Source organism: Micropterus salmoides, unplaced genomic scaffold, assembly GCF_014851395.1.
Source record: "Micropterus salmoides isolate LMB-PRFRI ecotype aquatic unplaced genomic scaffold, ASM1485139v1 Ms_hic_scaffold_15, whole genome shotgun sequence".
NCBI lineage: Eukaryota > Metazoa > Chordata > Actinopteri > Centrarchiformes > Centrarchidae > Micropterus > Micropterus salmoides.
Genome location: NW_024040596.1, coordinates 26,887,063 through 26,902,312, shown reverse-complemented (window position 1 = coordinate 26,902,312; position 15,250 = coordinate 26,887,063). Strand labels below are relative to the sequence as shown.

Here is a 15,250-nt window from a genome sequence, read left to right as displayed (position 1 = left end):
AAGTCGGTGCAATGTTGCACAATGTCAACTTTGACCTTTGTTTTTTTCCTCCAATGGCTCACGAGAAAATTCTAGAAACGTCCGCCCGGGAACGAGCACTGACATGTGTTCTGAATTATAAAATTATTAAACAACTATGTGTACAAATATATTACAACGCCATGTTATAGATAAATGTGAGCCTATATAGCAAATGTGCTTATTCGATCAAAGATTTTAATAAAAGCCCGCTAGTTAAAATAGTTTGTCGTTATTCATAGTCCGGGGCGTGCCGGTATATTACCCGGATGTGATAGGCCATGTGCAGTCCTGTCTCTCAGTTACACCACACTGCTGTCCTCTCGGTCAGTCATTAATCGATCATTCCGTCTTGCAGACCTTGTAGCAGCTACTTTACCTTACAAGTAAGTGCTGACATTTAAATATATTAGTCTTTTAAAGCTATTTGGCTGATATTACAGGATATTTATTGTAGCTCATGGGAGGTAACACTTTTTAGAAATGCTAACTTAGCTTAAATTTACTCCCTAGCTCAAAGATTTTTCTTCGAATCTGCAAGGACATGCGGGCTAAAATGCCAGTGCAGAGTTTTACTAGCTGGGGAATAATTTCTGTAAGATAGCTATTAAATCTTGGGTTAGGGTTTAATTTAGTCAGGAACGTCTCGTGTCGGGCTGATGAAATCCTCCCTAAATGAAGTCAAACTCTACATGCGTGCTACTGCTACCTGATTAGCAATGCAAGAAGACTCATTGATGGGAATTAATTGTCAGTTACACGTGTGTTTCATCAGAGCTTTGCGGATAGTGTGATGGTCACTCATTAGGGATGGTGGAGGCAGTTCCGCACATGCTTTTTTACAATTTGACCTTGTGACGCACGACCTGAAGAGCACACGTGGGGTAACCAGGAACCTGTTTGGGTTGGGGGGTATAATCCAGTCACGATCAAGGCAAATATAAATGCAAATCTGATCATTTATGATTTCTATATACACTTAAAGATCAGTGTTTGAGTGGATTGGAAAGCTCAACAAGGGAGTATTTTTTTGGGGGGGGTTCCTGAGGGGGGTTAAGGCCACAGGCAAATTATCTCTTTAATATGGGATTTCTGAGAATTTAACCTTTTTAAAAAAAATTAATAATAATCAAGCAAAAGCTGCTAAACATTATCTTGTTTCAGATGTATGAAGTGACTAATTTTCCCTGTGTTATATTAATGTCAGTTTAATATCTGTGGGCTTTGGACTGTTAGTCAGAGACAAGAACAATATGAAGATGACCCTTTGGGGTCTGGTGATAGGCATTTTTTTTAACCATTAAATGACTATACATTTTTCGACATGTCCATCTATGCTAAACTCTGAAGATAAGAAATTCAGCTCCATCTTGTCCTTAACTTTTGCCCTAACCAAAATGCCATTAAAGTTATCTATTAAAGGATTAATTCACCCAATATATCATGGAATAACTAAGAAAATAACTGACTGTTTAGAAAAAAAATGCTGCCCTGACAGGACCACTTGGATATGTGGTCTGAAAAATACATATTATATACATATAGTACAAGGTGACTTGAACTCTGGAAAAAGTGGAGGTTCATTCAATCACTTGTTGCACGTCATATCACCAGTGACCACTAGGGGCACAGTTGCCCTTTTAAACACATAATCTGTCCTCCTGTAGAAGGATGAAAAGGATAATTATTTAGGTGTACTTTGCCTCCACTCACTGCATCTAAATTCTAATGTGTATAATATTCTTGTGACATGAACATGCAGCTTTATAATTAATCGGGCGCCTCTTGGGATTATTAATGAAAGATGTAGTGTCCGACCTGTTGACTAAAATCCCTGTCTTTTTTTTTGTCCGTAGAGATGTTTCGTTTACCAACAGTCATGAAGCAGGTGAGGCCTGTGTGCAGGGCGCTGGCTCCTCACCTTACGCGAGCCTATGCCAAGGATGTGAAGTTCGGAGCTGATGCTCGTGCCCTCATGCTGCAGGGGGTGGACCTGCTGGCTGATGCTGTGGCTGTCACCATGGGCCCAAAGGTATTTAGCGGTTTCGATATATGCATTGAATCCACTGGCTGGGTTGTAACTCATTTGGTGTTAACCCAAGATGTAATGTTGAACTTGCTGAGTCCGATGTCGCAGAGCTATGTATCTCACTGCTTTCTGTCTGCAGGGTCGTACTGTCATCATTGAGCAGAGCTGGGGAAGCCCTAAGGTCACCAAGGATGGTGTGACTGTGGCCAAGAGCATCGAGCTGAAGGACAAGTACAAGAACATCGGCGCCAAGTTGGTGCAGGATGTGGCCAACAACACAAACGAGGAGGCCGGGGACGGCACTACCACCGCCACAGTGTTGGCCCGTGCTATTGCCAAGGAGGGCTTCGACACCATCAGTAAAGGCGCCAACCCTGTGGAGATCCGCCGTGGAGTCATGATGGCTGTAGAAACCGTCATCAATGAGCTGAAAAGGCTCTCCAAACCGGTCACAACCCCTGAGGAGATCGCACAGGTAAACACGATTTTAGTAGTGAATTCATAGAAACGATGAAATGCTACGTAACATTTTTTTTTTTTTTATGAAATGCCTTTTATAATAATTTCCTTTTTAAAATATCATTAAGGTTGCTACAATCTCAGCCAATGGAGACGTGGAGATCGGTACCATCATATCCAATGCCATGAAGAAAGTTGGCCGCAAGGGAGTCATTACTGTCAAGGTTAGTTTCAGAATGAAACGTACAGGTATAAGACTTATACGTTGGGTTATGAGAAGTGACGTAATCAGTACATGTTTTACATCTCAGGATGGGAAGACTCTGCACGATGAGCTGGAGATCATTGAGGGTTTGAAGTTCGACCGCGGCTACATCTCCCCTTACTTCATCAACACTTCCAAAGGTAAGGCTGCTCACACAGGCTGAATAACTCCACCTGTTTGTTAAACCACACATCAAGCTGAGCTTGTCCTTCATATTTACCTGTAAAGAAATTCTACGATAAATCTGTTACCGCTGTTTCCAGGCCAGAAGTGTGAGTTCCAGGACGCCTACCTGCTGCTCAGTGAGAAGAAGATCTCCAGTGTCCAGAGCATCGTGCCAGCGTTGGAGATTGCCAACCAGCACCGCAAACCGCTGGTGATTATAGCTGAGGATGTGGATGGAGAGGCCCTCAGCACCTTGGTTCTCAACAGGTACATGTTTGTTTCCTGACCCCAATTTAACCAGTGTAGTAGTAGGCTTTATTTAAATGGCACTTATAAAAACAGAGTACAAATTAGATCAGAGTATAACAAATATGTTCCGCAGGACCTCAGGAAAGATGAATCAATAAAATGACTTAGACCCTGCCAGCCTAATTTCCTCAGGCAGGTCGTTCCAGAGCCTCGGGGCCCTGACAGCAAATGCTCGGTCACCTTTTGTTTTTAGTCTGGATACAGGAATAGACAAGAGGCCCCTGTCAGATCTTAGACCACAAGAATGCTCATAAGGAGTTAAAATATCTATAATGTAATCAGGAACCAGGCCATGAATAGCCTTACAAGGTTTACTAGATTGCAGATAATATTACATTAAAAACATTGTTGGAATAAGAACTAAAAAAAATTAGTGAATATTTAACATCTTAATTTGCAGGCTCAAGGTTGGGCTTCAGGTGGTAGCTGTTAAAGCCCCCGGCTTTGGAGACAACAGGAAGAATCAGCTGAGGGATATGGCAGTCGCCACCGGAGGCACTGTAAGTCTACTCATATTCATGTAACTGAGATTTTCTGTATAAAACTCTCAAGTTACATTTGGAGGCACATCTGAGGGTGTGACTGGTTTTTAAACATTTTTCTTTTCCTTTCTTCAGGTGTTTGGAGATGACGCTGTGGGCCTAGCGCTCGAGGACATCCAGGCTCACGACTTTGGAAAGGTTGGCGAGGTGCAGATTACCAAAGACGACACCTTGCTGCTGAAGGGAGGCGGCAGCCCGGCTGAAGTGGAGAAGCGGGCAGCAGAGATCGTGGAGCAGCTGGAGAACACCACCAGTGACTACGAGAAGGAGAAACTCAATGAGAGGCTGGCCAAGCTGTCTGATGGAGTGGCTGTACTCAAGGTACGACGTCTCGAACAGAAATGCAGACGGTACAGAGTGCTGATCACTTTAGTTTTGCTGTATAAAAACAAAGTTGTGATGCATGCTCTCTATTTCAGATCGGGGGAACAAGTGATGTGGAAGTGAATGAGAAAAAGGACCGTGTGACAGATGCTCTGAACGCCACACGGGCAGCTGTGGAAGAGGGTATCGTACCAGGTGGAGGCTGCGCTCTCCTGCGCTGCATCCCAGTGCTTGATACCATCGAAGCCATCAATGCTGACCAGAAGATCGGTTAGTACAGCACATGCATTTATACTAATATTTCTTTAAAGAGCAACTGAACAGCCCGGTTTTATATGCATCCTTGATTTAATCGGGTAATCTCATTGTGATAAAGATCTTTGGCAAGAGAGGCCCGATAACAGAAGACATACAGCATCCGAGACAAAGACATCACTAAACAAAGTTAAATGTTGGCCAGTAGGATGCCCCATTCAAGTTTCAGCTTTTGCAAGAGACAAAAGTATGGTGGGAAATCACTATCTCCTGTAATGAAGCACAAATAATAAATTTTTAAAAAATCCCATTTGATCCAGCTCATGTAGATGAGTCCTAAACATGTAAAATACTAGCTTTACAGGTGGTAGTAGCAGCAGTACTGTGTTTCTGCCACTGTGGCACGCTCCACTCTGTCCAATGCTGACAACTGACTGTAGTATGTCGGGGGGGGGGTGGCCTTCTAGGTCGGGGGCAAAGTATCCAGGGTACGTCACTGATTTATTGAGGGGAAATATTGAATTTCTTTTTTTTCTTTGAAAGATATGGATTTACTGTTAAGTTACGCTTTACCTTTACTCATTTTGTTTAATAACATATTAATACTAAATCCTTCTTCATGATAAACTAAACGATCACTGCCGTTCCAAACAGGCGTGGACATCATCAGGCGGGCGCTCCGTATTCCAGCCATGACCATCGCCAAGAACGCAGGTGTGGAGGGATCGCTGGTGGTGGAGAAGATCCTGCAGGGATCGGCTGAGCTCGGTTATGATGCCATGCGAGGAGAGTACGTCAACATGGTGGAGAAGGGCATCATCGACCCCACCAAGGTACAGTGCTGATCATTCATTGTGTCAGATGTTGCGTTTAAAGGCTTCTGGTCGGGGGAGGGGGGGGGGCTGGACCCAACTCCAGTAAACTTCATGTAGAAGAGACTCCATAAGAGGAAGATTTATAGAAGAGTCCACTGTATTCTAGTGAGCACTAAATGCCCCCATACAGATCAGTGTTTCTTCTTTTGTAGCCGGGTCAGAGATCTAAACCGGGTCAATACTGCCCCTTAGTGGTTAAGAGGGCATCATGTTCAGCCTGTAAAGCCCCTGTGGTGAAAAGTGTGATTTTTGGCTAAGTCATTAAAAAAAAAAACTTGATTATCCCATCTAATGTCTTCATTGAGGCCTACCTACATCATGATCTTTAAACAATTATATTAAATATATAATACTGTGATGTGATACTGAGGATTGAGTTTTGGGGGGGGGTATTGGAAAATAATTTAGGGCTGCAGCTAATGCCTAAATCATCTAGGTTTTTTTTTTAAAACCTCTAATAATGTGAATGAATCGTTTAGTCTATAAATCTTCAGAAAACAGTGAAATGTTCAAAATCACGTTTTCTTAGAGTCCAAGGTGTGAGGTCTTTAAATGCCTTGTTTTTTTTCTGAGGTCTAACAGTCTAAAGCCCAAAGATATTCCGTTTACAGCCCTATATAACTGAGAAAAGCAACATATTCTCACTTTTGAGCTTTAACCATCAATTTTTTGGGGGCAATTTGCTTAAAATAACAACACAAGATTAATAAATTATGAAATTCTAATGTTTTGGATCTAAACATAATCTGGAAATAATAGATTTATATCATTCTTCTACCTCACATTGAGTTAGCCATGCAATCAAGGCACATAGTTATTCTCTCTAGTCCTGAAACAATTAACTAATTATCATTAATCTGTCAATGGACAATTAATTTGTCATACATTTAAAAAAAAACATTATCTGGTTCCAGCTTCTCAGATGTGAGGATTTGCTGCTTTTGTTGTCCAATATCGTTCTGTAAACTGAATATCTTTTGGGTTTTGTTCAGCCTTTATATCAGACTGAACGACTAAATGGTTTCATGTAACAAGACCAGTCGACGAGGAAAATTACCATTAGTTGCATCCCTGATTGAATGCAAACTTAACTGAAGTGTTGCTCTGAACATGTGGTTTAATCAGTCTCTCAGTTGGAAATGCTGTAACCTCTTTACCTCTTCCCTCTGCAGGTGGTGAGGACGGCCCTGTTGGATGCCGCAGGAGTAGCATCTCTGCTGTCCACTGCTGAGGCCGTAGTCACAGAGATGCCCAAGGAGGAGAAGGAGATGCCAGGAGGCGGCATGGGCGGAATGGGAGGCATGGGCGGTATGGGCGGCGGCATGGGTTTCTAAGCCAGCCCTGCTGACTCGCTGTACAGACTAATAGGCAGAGTGGTGCTGAGGGTGGCTGAGGAACAAGACCCTGCACCCACCTCCACCACACTTTGCCCAGACTGACCGGCCATGAGTATGTTGGAGCTGCTCTCTGTGTCTGGATTTTTGGAGAAGCCAGCCTCGCCTGACTCTGTGCCCCTCTGCCCCATTTCACCCCAGTATGGGAGTCCATCAAGCCACCAGAATCCTCTGCTCCATTCTCATGGCTCTGTTCAATCAACAAACATCTGCACAAAACTCATGTGAAACACTCAACAGAAGAATTATACAGATTAACATACAGATTAACATACAGATTTGATCTCTGTAAGAGGTAGTAAAGTGGTCTAAGAAGAAAGTAACCTAGATAGACATACATGTTGATGATGCTCTGTATTACCGCAAAGAGAGCAGGGCCTCAGCGAGAGCCAGGATTGTGTCACTGTTCTTTTCTGTCATAGTATTTTGTTAATTGTTTTTTTTTATATATATGTCATGTTTTGTTCCCTAGCTAATATCACGTGGGCTAAAATCTGTCATTTGATTTAATTAAACCAATTTTCTTACAGAGCTTTGAGCATTTTCTGTGACTTTTGTATGTCTGGTGATGCCGCTTGCTCTCCTTGTACGTAACGACCATAATTGGATGAAGAGTGCCTAAATGACCAGAGGATCACCAGGGAGCCTGTTTTTAAAACCATGTAAAAGTTCAATAATGTTTACTGAGGAGTCTGGCGCTTTCACATCTAAGAGGAGTCATTTTCATGCCTGCAGCGTTATGTCTAACCTTCAGCCTTTAGGTCATCAGCTGAATATTGATTTCACAGTATATATGGCTGATTGTTATGGGAGAGGGGAGGAGTCTCGACAGGGGGTGTTACTCGAGTTACAAACCAGTTTTGGACCTTGTGCGGTTGAACGTAGACTTTAATTTGTGTGAGACAGCTCGCACGTCTCCCCTCATACACTGCTTTAACTGCAACAAAATTACATACAGTTGTATTCATAAAAATAAAAAACACACAGATGGTGTTTCTTCTCCACGGGATTATTTTGCAAAATGGCTGTAATCATTTCAAAACGTGTTTTGTATAATGTAGACGATGATTAATGGTGATTTTCTTTTTTTTAATTTAATAAATTCAATTGTTCAGATTTGTTGGGTATCCAGGTCCTCTGTTTTCAAAACAGTACTTTAGTATTGGCTTGGCTCGGGGGTGGTGATGGCCCAGTGGATAAGGCACATGCCTTTGGTGTGAGAGACCTGGGTTCAATCCTGCACTATGACCCATCTACCAATGTGTCTCTGAGCAGGACACTTAACCCCTATTTGCTCCAGAGCCATGCGACCTGACATATAAAGCAATTGTAAGTCGCTTTGGATAAAAGCGTCTGCTAAATGAATTAAATTATCACAGCTACGTCACTTATTTTCACTAACATGTTCATTAGCTCAGGTTCAAAGATCATTCTTAACCTCTGACACGGCAGTTGATGAAATTATCACCCGATGTAGTCCATTTGGTAGCGGTTCAGGAGCTTTCAATCATGCATGATCATCATTGTAGAGATTTGAGCACTTCTTGTTCATGTTACCTTGTGGCTCAAACTTCATATTGACAAACAGCAGTTGAAACCCCCCCCCTAGTTAGTCTTCAAAGTGCTCTGGAAAACCCCCCAGAAGTTTGAACTTCAACAATCCCATGACAACTTGGTAACTCCACGTGTCAATGAAGATCATGTGATATTATCAGTCAAGTTGAAGATCTCCAGTACAGTTGTTCAGTGGACTTTATGTTCCAGCTACACCTGCCCTGGTACATTCATGGTTTCTGGAAGTCTATTAAAAACCCATCTGTTTTGTGTTTAATATATAGAAACCCTAATAATAATAATGGGACTTATTTCCAATTAGTATCATGCATGTTACATTCATCTATCAACTCCTCAACAATGCAGGTCAAAAGGGCAAAGGGAATAATAACTCAAATTTGCCCTTTCACCAGCAGAGACATTTCTAACCCTTGTGACATGGTAGGTCTATTCTTACCACTCACATGATGACCCTATTCCTTTCCAGTCAGCTGGGGGCATGAACCGCTCTGTAGCAGTGTTGAGAAATACACCCCAAAAAACAAACATCAGTCAGGTTTCTTTTGTTTGTTGAAAAAATAAGTTTATAAATCATGCAGTTGGTACATACATTTCTGAAGTCATTCAACACAAACATCATTTACACTTTCCTCATCTCACAAAACACACAAACCCTTTAGTCATCGTCTTTAAAAGCAGTGTATTACAGGATCTTTAAAACCAGTATTTACACTTAAACTAAGTAATAAATATGATAAAATGAGTATAATAATAATTACAAAATAAAAGATAAATATTCTGCTAGTAGGCCAGGAGGCACTCTGTGAGCGGTGTAGGTGGACAGTTGGAATCGTGAAGGTTTTCAGGGCAGCAGATACCTCACTGAAACAGCATCCTGACTGACAGGACAGGTCACGGTGTGTGACCTGCCCCGTTTGGGCCCTTATATTGACAGTGGGTATTCATAGCTGTATTTAAAAACAGCTGATATTGCACACTTACAATTTAGCAAGTCTCGTCGCACAGCATTGCTCCCTTAATAAGGATGAGAGCTTAATTTATGTGACTTTAAGAAAAAGACAGCGTTCCCTACGGAGAAAGAAAACAAAATAAAAAGCTCTGCACCTTTAAAAACAGGTGAGCATTCCTGATAGCTTACAGTACATTTAGTACATCTATCTGCAGTCATTTGTACACATCCTCTGTGACTCACAACCTAAGCTGCCTCTGCCCTTTATTCTTACATATATTCTTATAATGTACAGTATGTGGTGAGACGGTGGAGGTCTCACCACAGCATACTTTCTAATATTAAAGGGCAGAGTTACTGTGTGTTAGTCACCTTGCATTGCGTTCCTTTTGCTTTGACTCGTGGAGTTTCATAGCACGAGTTCACATATCACAGAAAGGCATCACGGTGTTAACTAATACTATCTGGACCCTGGTCTTAGTCGGTATTGCCGCTTATATCATCACATCATCTGTAGCTAACAAAAATAATTACCTCTGCCTCCCTTTGGGACGAGCATGATCAGTAAACTTGATTCCCAATGTGCTTCCAAGAACCACAACGGTTCAGAAATGTGTCATTATAAACAAGCTATTCTCATTAGCATGCTGCACTGCTATAACCAGGGTTTGAATGACCCAGGGTTAGAAATAAAATGGCTGTGGTCTCTCTTGACATAACTGTGGGCGATGTGGTCTCACAGTTCTGTTCAGCTATGGATCCATTTCCCAACTCTCCTACAGCTGCAACTATTTTAATAATCGCTTTCAGTCATTTTTCAAGCAAAATGGCCAAACATTCTCTGGTTCAAGCTTGTCAAATGTGCCGTTTTCCTTTGTCAGACAGTAAATTAAATATCTCCAGGTTTTAGACTAGTTAATCAGATTAAAATGAGAGTGTTTCAACTCATAACTCTTCCCGACACTCAGCACATCTTTCACATTGCTGAGAAAGGAGCGTATTGATGTAAACACACCCGACTCCAAATCAAGTACAAGTATTGTTTATCACTTCAAGCGCTCCCTGAATACAGTGTAATCCTTTCCCACTGAGCTACCGACTTGCATCCGATGCAGGTCAGAGGAAGCACGTCGCCCTGCGCCTGGTGGTAAAGGTAAAGGATCCTTGAGATTGCGGTTGGACCTGTACACCTGGAACAAGCAAATTACCTGGCTGACACACAAAGTCTCTGCACAGCTCATTGTCCCCACTGACCAGATAGCTTCACTGCTGAAATCACAATTGTTTTCCTAACAATAAATCTGCACAGATTTAAAATACTCCCTTCTCGCCGACAACTTCAAATAGTCTCATTTGCATTGGGGTTTTTTTGTATCCCAACATAGGTGATACACAATCATCTACTATACATCCTAAATCTGAGTCTCTGAAAAGAAAACTAGAGTATAAGCTTAAAGACTACTTTAACAAAGCAGGAATCAAAAATATTCTGTATTTGAAGTGTCCCAGAGTCCAGCGTGACCCTGTTTAAACACAGACAGTGGCATTATAAACACATCACCATGAAAAAGAAAATGGCTGAAATACCAGAGAACAGAATAGGAAGGAAACACCTCTGCATTCAGGACGTGGCATCACTGTCCTATTGCAAAAGAGCGTGTCACAATATTTGTCTGGCCACCTGTCCAGGGTTAGCCTCTCGCCCAATGTCAGCTGGGCTCAGCCCCCCCGCGACCCTTTGAAAGGATAAGCAGGTATAGCTGATGGATAGTGCATCACAATATATTGTGATACCGATTTTTTTTCCTGTTCCACTGGTCCTCGATGGAAAGAGGAAGACATTATTATTAGCACGGCATCTTCCTCCAGCAACTTTTTCAATTAACAGGTTGCTACCAGTAGCAGCAAAAATACTGGTTAGAGCAGTGTAGATAACTACTGAGTGGTGCTAATGTTTACAGATGTGATGACATACTCGCCTGAGCAATCCTGACTGCTAGGTCATGTTTTCACCTCCATGGAAACACACTGGTAACCTGTGAACTCAGTTTCATAACCAGGCACAGATTGTTCAGTTCTGATAATGGAGATGACGTGTGTAAAACTGAAATGAAAACAAGTCCACATGTGTTCAGCACCAAGGTGAAAATGAGGTGGTGGATCCGCATCAGTTATAAAAGATGAGTTAGGAAATAGCTGGGAATAAAACTTGGTCACTGCTGTGAGAAAGGCACTGCAGTTTTCAGTTAGAACACAGGAAGTCTCCACTTTGTCTCTACACTCCGCTCTCATTTTTCTCTCTGGCATTGGCATCGGGCATTGTGTTTGTCTGTGTATCTGTGTTTGTGCAGCGGGGGGGGGGGGGGGGGGGGTGCGCGCTACGTGTGGTGAATCTCGTGGAACATGAGCTCCCGAGGGATCGCCGTCTCTTCGCCGTACATCTTGGAGGCGCGCCGCTCAAATGCAGAAACCATCTGCTTCACCACCTCGTCGAAGAAGACGTTCGCTAGCTGGGAGTGGAGGAGGGAGCGAAACTCGAAGGAGATCTGAGGAAAGGAGGGAGGGAGAGGATAAAGTTAGCAGCTGAATGTCAAAATGTATTTATATACGTTGAGTGTGTGTTGGATCCAGTTACAAATACAACACTTGCAACTGCAGACATAACAACTGAGACACATGGAAGAAGAGGACATACAGAGAATAGCTTAAACCACCACCTCTTTTATTAAACTGCGTGTACTTACAGAGAAATCTACGGTGCAGGTGCGAGGATAACCCGGGAGGCCAGGGCTGAAACGCCAAACCGTCTCCAAGTGGTTGAATAGTTTTGCCTCCGAACAGGATGCCTGACCAGCAACATACACACATTAATTGTAAATGGTTTGCTGCAAAGAACGAGAAAATGAGAGACTAACTTTCTGATAGTTGTTGCGTGTATAGAGTAACTTTTAGAACCGCGTAAAACCCCATTACAAATTCATGCAGTGCAACTCAGTGGAGAGCACAGCGTTTCCAAATATACATATTTCAAATTTATGCAGCCGTAAAAAAAGTCTGGTCTGAATATTTTACACTTGTGTAAACATCACATAGTTTCAATGAAGAGCTGGTACAAGCTGCTGCAGGGTATATGCGATAGCGTGTGCAGGGCTCGACAATAACGGTGGCCGATGGTAACAGATGGCCCGGGGCCAGTAAAAAGCAACGTCGGGACAGTTGAACTAGCAACTCACTAGCCCCATCAGGCCAGTGCAAAACATTAGTATTTAAAAAAAATAAATGGTAAAATGTTGCTACTTCTGAGCTGAATTATTACCTCAGTCAACACGTTCCTAATGAGTTTATGGTCTCAGTCATTAGTTTCAAGTATTCTTCAACACAGCATGATGTTCATTGAGTAAATGATGGTCCTATATAAGTGGGAAAAAACATTGAGCCATTGTGTGTGAATACAGTGTGGAATAAGAGGATTTTTACTACTTATGGGGCAATAAAAAAGGGGAAACCGGGTGGTAAGAGACTAAACAAAATCTTTTATCAGCTTTAACTACAAAGTAAAGCAGCTTTGTTCCTCTCTGCTGACAATGACCCTGTGTATTCATTATATTTGTACAAACACTATAAATATATATCTAGTCTATCCTGTGTGTTGGAAATAGGCCTCTTTCAAAGCCGACAGTTTGACTTAAGCTAAATGGAATTCAGCCATCGTTAATTTTATTATTTACACCTGTGCTTGTCCTACTGTGACATGTCTAAATGTATGTGTGAAAAAGACCTACTGAAGTGACCTATCTTAATCTGAGAGCTAACAGAAAACAACCCCCTAACACACATTTTTACATATTTTAACTGCCAAGATTTTTTTATTCTTTAGTTTCTTGGAGATGTGAAGTACTCAAATAATAAAAAGTAAGCTGCTTCTAACATCCTACATTTCATGCTAATGATTTACTTAAAAACTGGCTGTGGTCTGAAATTAGTGCAAATCCCATTGTGGGACATGCAAGACCTGTTGTACGAGTAATATCGGATAGTCCGTCTCTCTCCACAGGGGGAAAATACACTTAACTTAAGCTTCAGGAACAGCAGGTCGTTGGATCATCTTCTGTTGCGCAATACACTTACTTTAAGCTATAATTTTATCCTGTCTAATATCTCCACAACTGTCACAAGGAATGCCTTTCACATAAGTCATGGACTTCTTTGTTTTTATAAGATGATTGTCTAACTTAGTCGAAGGCAGCTGTACTATTTTCCAAACTGCTATGGGTCCTGTACTACCACTAGTGACTCTGCTAAATGTGTAATCTTTTTGTCAGCTGATTTTCGACAGCAGTACTTGAAGATCTGCAGTGGAAAAGTCTGTTTTACTCTGATTAATATTTTTGTAAATGACACTTGCCCACAAACTGAGCAGAACCGGCTGCCTTCTATCGTAATTTCAGTAGCATACATTACGCTAATGATGAAATCCCACTAACACGCACCTTGTCATGAACCTGTGGTGCACATCAGGCAGAAATTAGTGATTTACTACAAGTTTCTAAGCTTGGTAAATCAGATTTGAAACACTCGTACGAGCTAACCTCACAGAAAAAGGTAAAGAGGGCTTTAGGATAAATATTCTTGCAAGAGACCCTTTCCTTTTAGCAGCAAAAATGTGCCGGGAGGCAGTGCCTTACCTTGACCAGGTGGGGGCGTACTGTAGTTATAAGAGAGGTGTAGTTCTCCACCACAGGTGGGAAGCCCACGGTAAGTTTGGCCTTGCAGAATCCGGCTCGCTTGAACACCACATCAGATTTCTTACACCAGGGAACAAAGAGCCGGTAGTTTTCCACTCCGGCCACAACCTCATATATCTCCTGCATCGAATACCTAAGGAGTTTAAAGATGGAGAGGAAGCAGCCAATAAGCTCCCGGCAAGCAAATACGTCCGTGCAGAGCTGCATGTCGTGAAGTAGCTGAAGGTCAGCAAATGTGACAACACTAAACAAAGCTGCCACAGAAGACCCACTAAAGTCAGAACTACATAGTTCAATGAGGGACATTTTTTATAACTGATTCTGTATTTATGTATATTGCCTGCTATGCAGCAGAAGGGAGTTACTAAACTCTATAACTTGTTATTTTGTGAGAATAAAAATACCTACCTATAGAATGACATAAGGAGGCAATAAGAGTGCAAGAGATGAGAAAACAAGAGCAATAAAATAAACAAAATAAAGGCAACATTTAGTGAGTGAGACACAGGTGGAGACTGTTTCCCACCCCACAGTTATGTAACTGCATCACTCCAGCTGAGAGAACATAGCTGCCGCTGCCTGTGTCTATTTATACAAGCAGATTTAGTGAGTATGACCTTTCTATGGAACACAGGAGGACATTTAGTGCGTCATACTGAAACGCATATATAGAGCCTCAGATGGGGCACCAGCATTCAGAACAATTGTTTGGACGTGAACATATGATTTGTCGTTCTGTCACTGGGAACAAAATTTCTTTATTTGTCCCTGAGGGGCGATTAGATTGCCCCAGAAGCAATAAACAATTAGACAAACACGACAACGACAATTAAAAATACAGGGTCAGACATATGACAGCAAAAACTAAAGTTCAAGTGTGCATTATGTGCAGACCTATTCTTTGCATTCTTTGAGTTTACCAGAGAAATAGCAGAGGGTATGAAGGAGAATTTATATCTGTTTGTTTTGACTTGTAGTTGACTAAAGTGGGAACCAGAAGGCAGCATCTTGTATTTTATATTATCATATTTGAACTGTTTGCTGCTTTCTTTCGTTTGCTTCTTGCTTTATAACTTAACACAGACATTTTAAGCTCAAATTAAAGCTCAAATCAAATGTGCTGAAGATGTTTCATGACATAACAAAAAAAAGCACTGTAAGTGAGACCAGACTTGAGAGACTAACCCAATGATGCGTCTCTCTGAGTACTCCTTCCTCTTGGAGAGGGAATCTGCAAGGTTGAAGAAGCTGCGAGCAGGCAACGCAATGCCACGCCCTGACGTGGCTGCGCTCAGCAGGGGAGGTACACGAGTCATCAGGATCCCACATGATGACAGGTATCTGAT

At 41.9% G+C, this 15,250-nt stretch overlaps 2 protein-coding genes across 2 annotated transcripts; one reads left to right on the top strand and one right to left on the bottom strand.

Moving 5' to 3' along the window:
- The first annotated feature begins 284 nt into the window (after window positions 1-284).
- Window positions 285-7,644, top strand: hspd1 (heat shock 60 protein 1). The gene is made up of 11 exons (XM_038721348.1): window positions 285-404; window positions 1,875-2,050; window positions 2,187-2,522; window positions 2,635-2,730; window positions 2,818-2,911; window positions 3,035-3,203; window positions 3,646-3,745; window positions 3,863-4,108; window positions 4,207-4,381; window positions 5,021-5,199; window positions 6,414-7,644. The coding sequence occupies exons 2-11, from the start codon at window positions 1,877-1,879 to the stop codon at window positions 6,573-6,575; spliced, it is 1,731 nt and encodes a 576-aa protein (XP_038577276.1). The 5' UTR covers window positions 285-404; window positions 1,875-1,876; the 3' UTR covers window positions 6,576-7,644.
- A 1,102-nt stretch (window positions 7,645-8,746) lies between these two features.
- coq10b (coenzyme Q10B) lies at window positions 8,747-15,245 on the bottom strand (the record flags this gene model as incomplete). Its single annotated transcript, XM_038721347.1, is given in 4 exon segments — window positions 8,747-11,705; window positions 11,904-12,005; window positions 13,845-14,037; window positions 15,090-15,245. Coding segments are annotated over 4 exon segments (619 nt in total), but the record flags the coding sequence as incomplete, so codon positions are not given.
- Window positions 15,246-15,250: the final 5 nt, after the last annotated feature.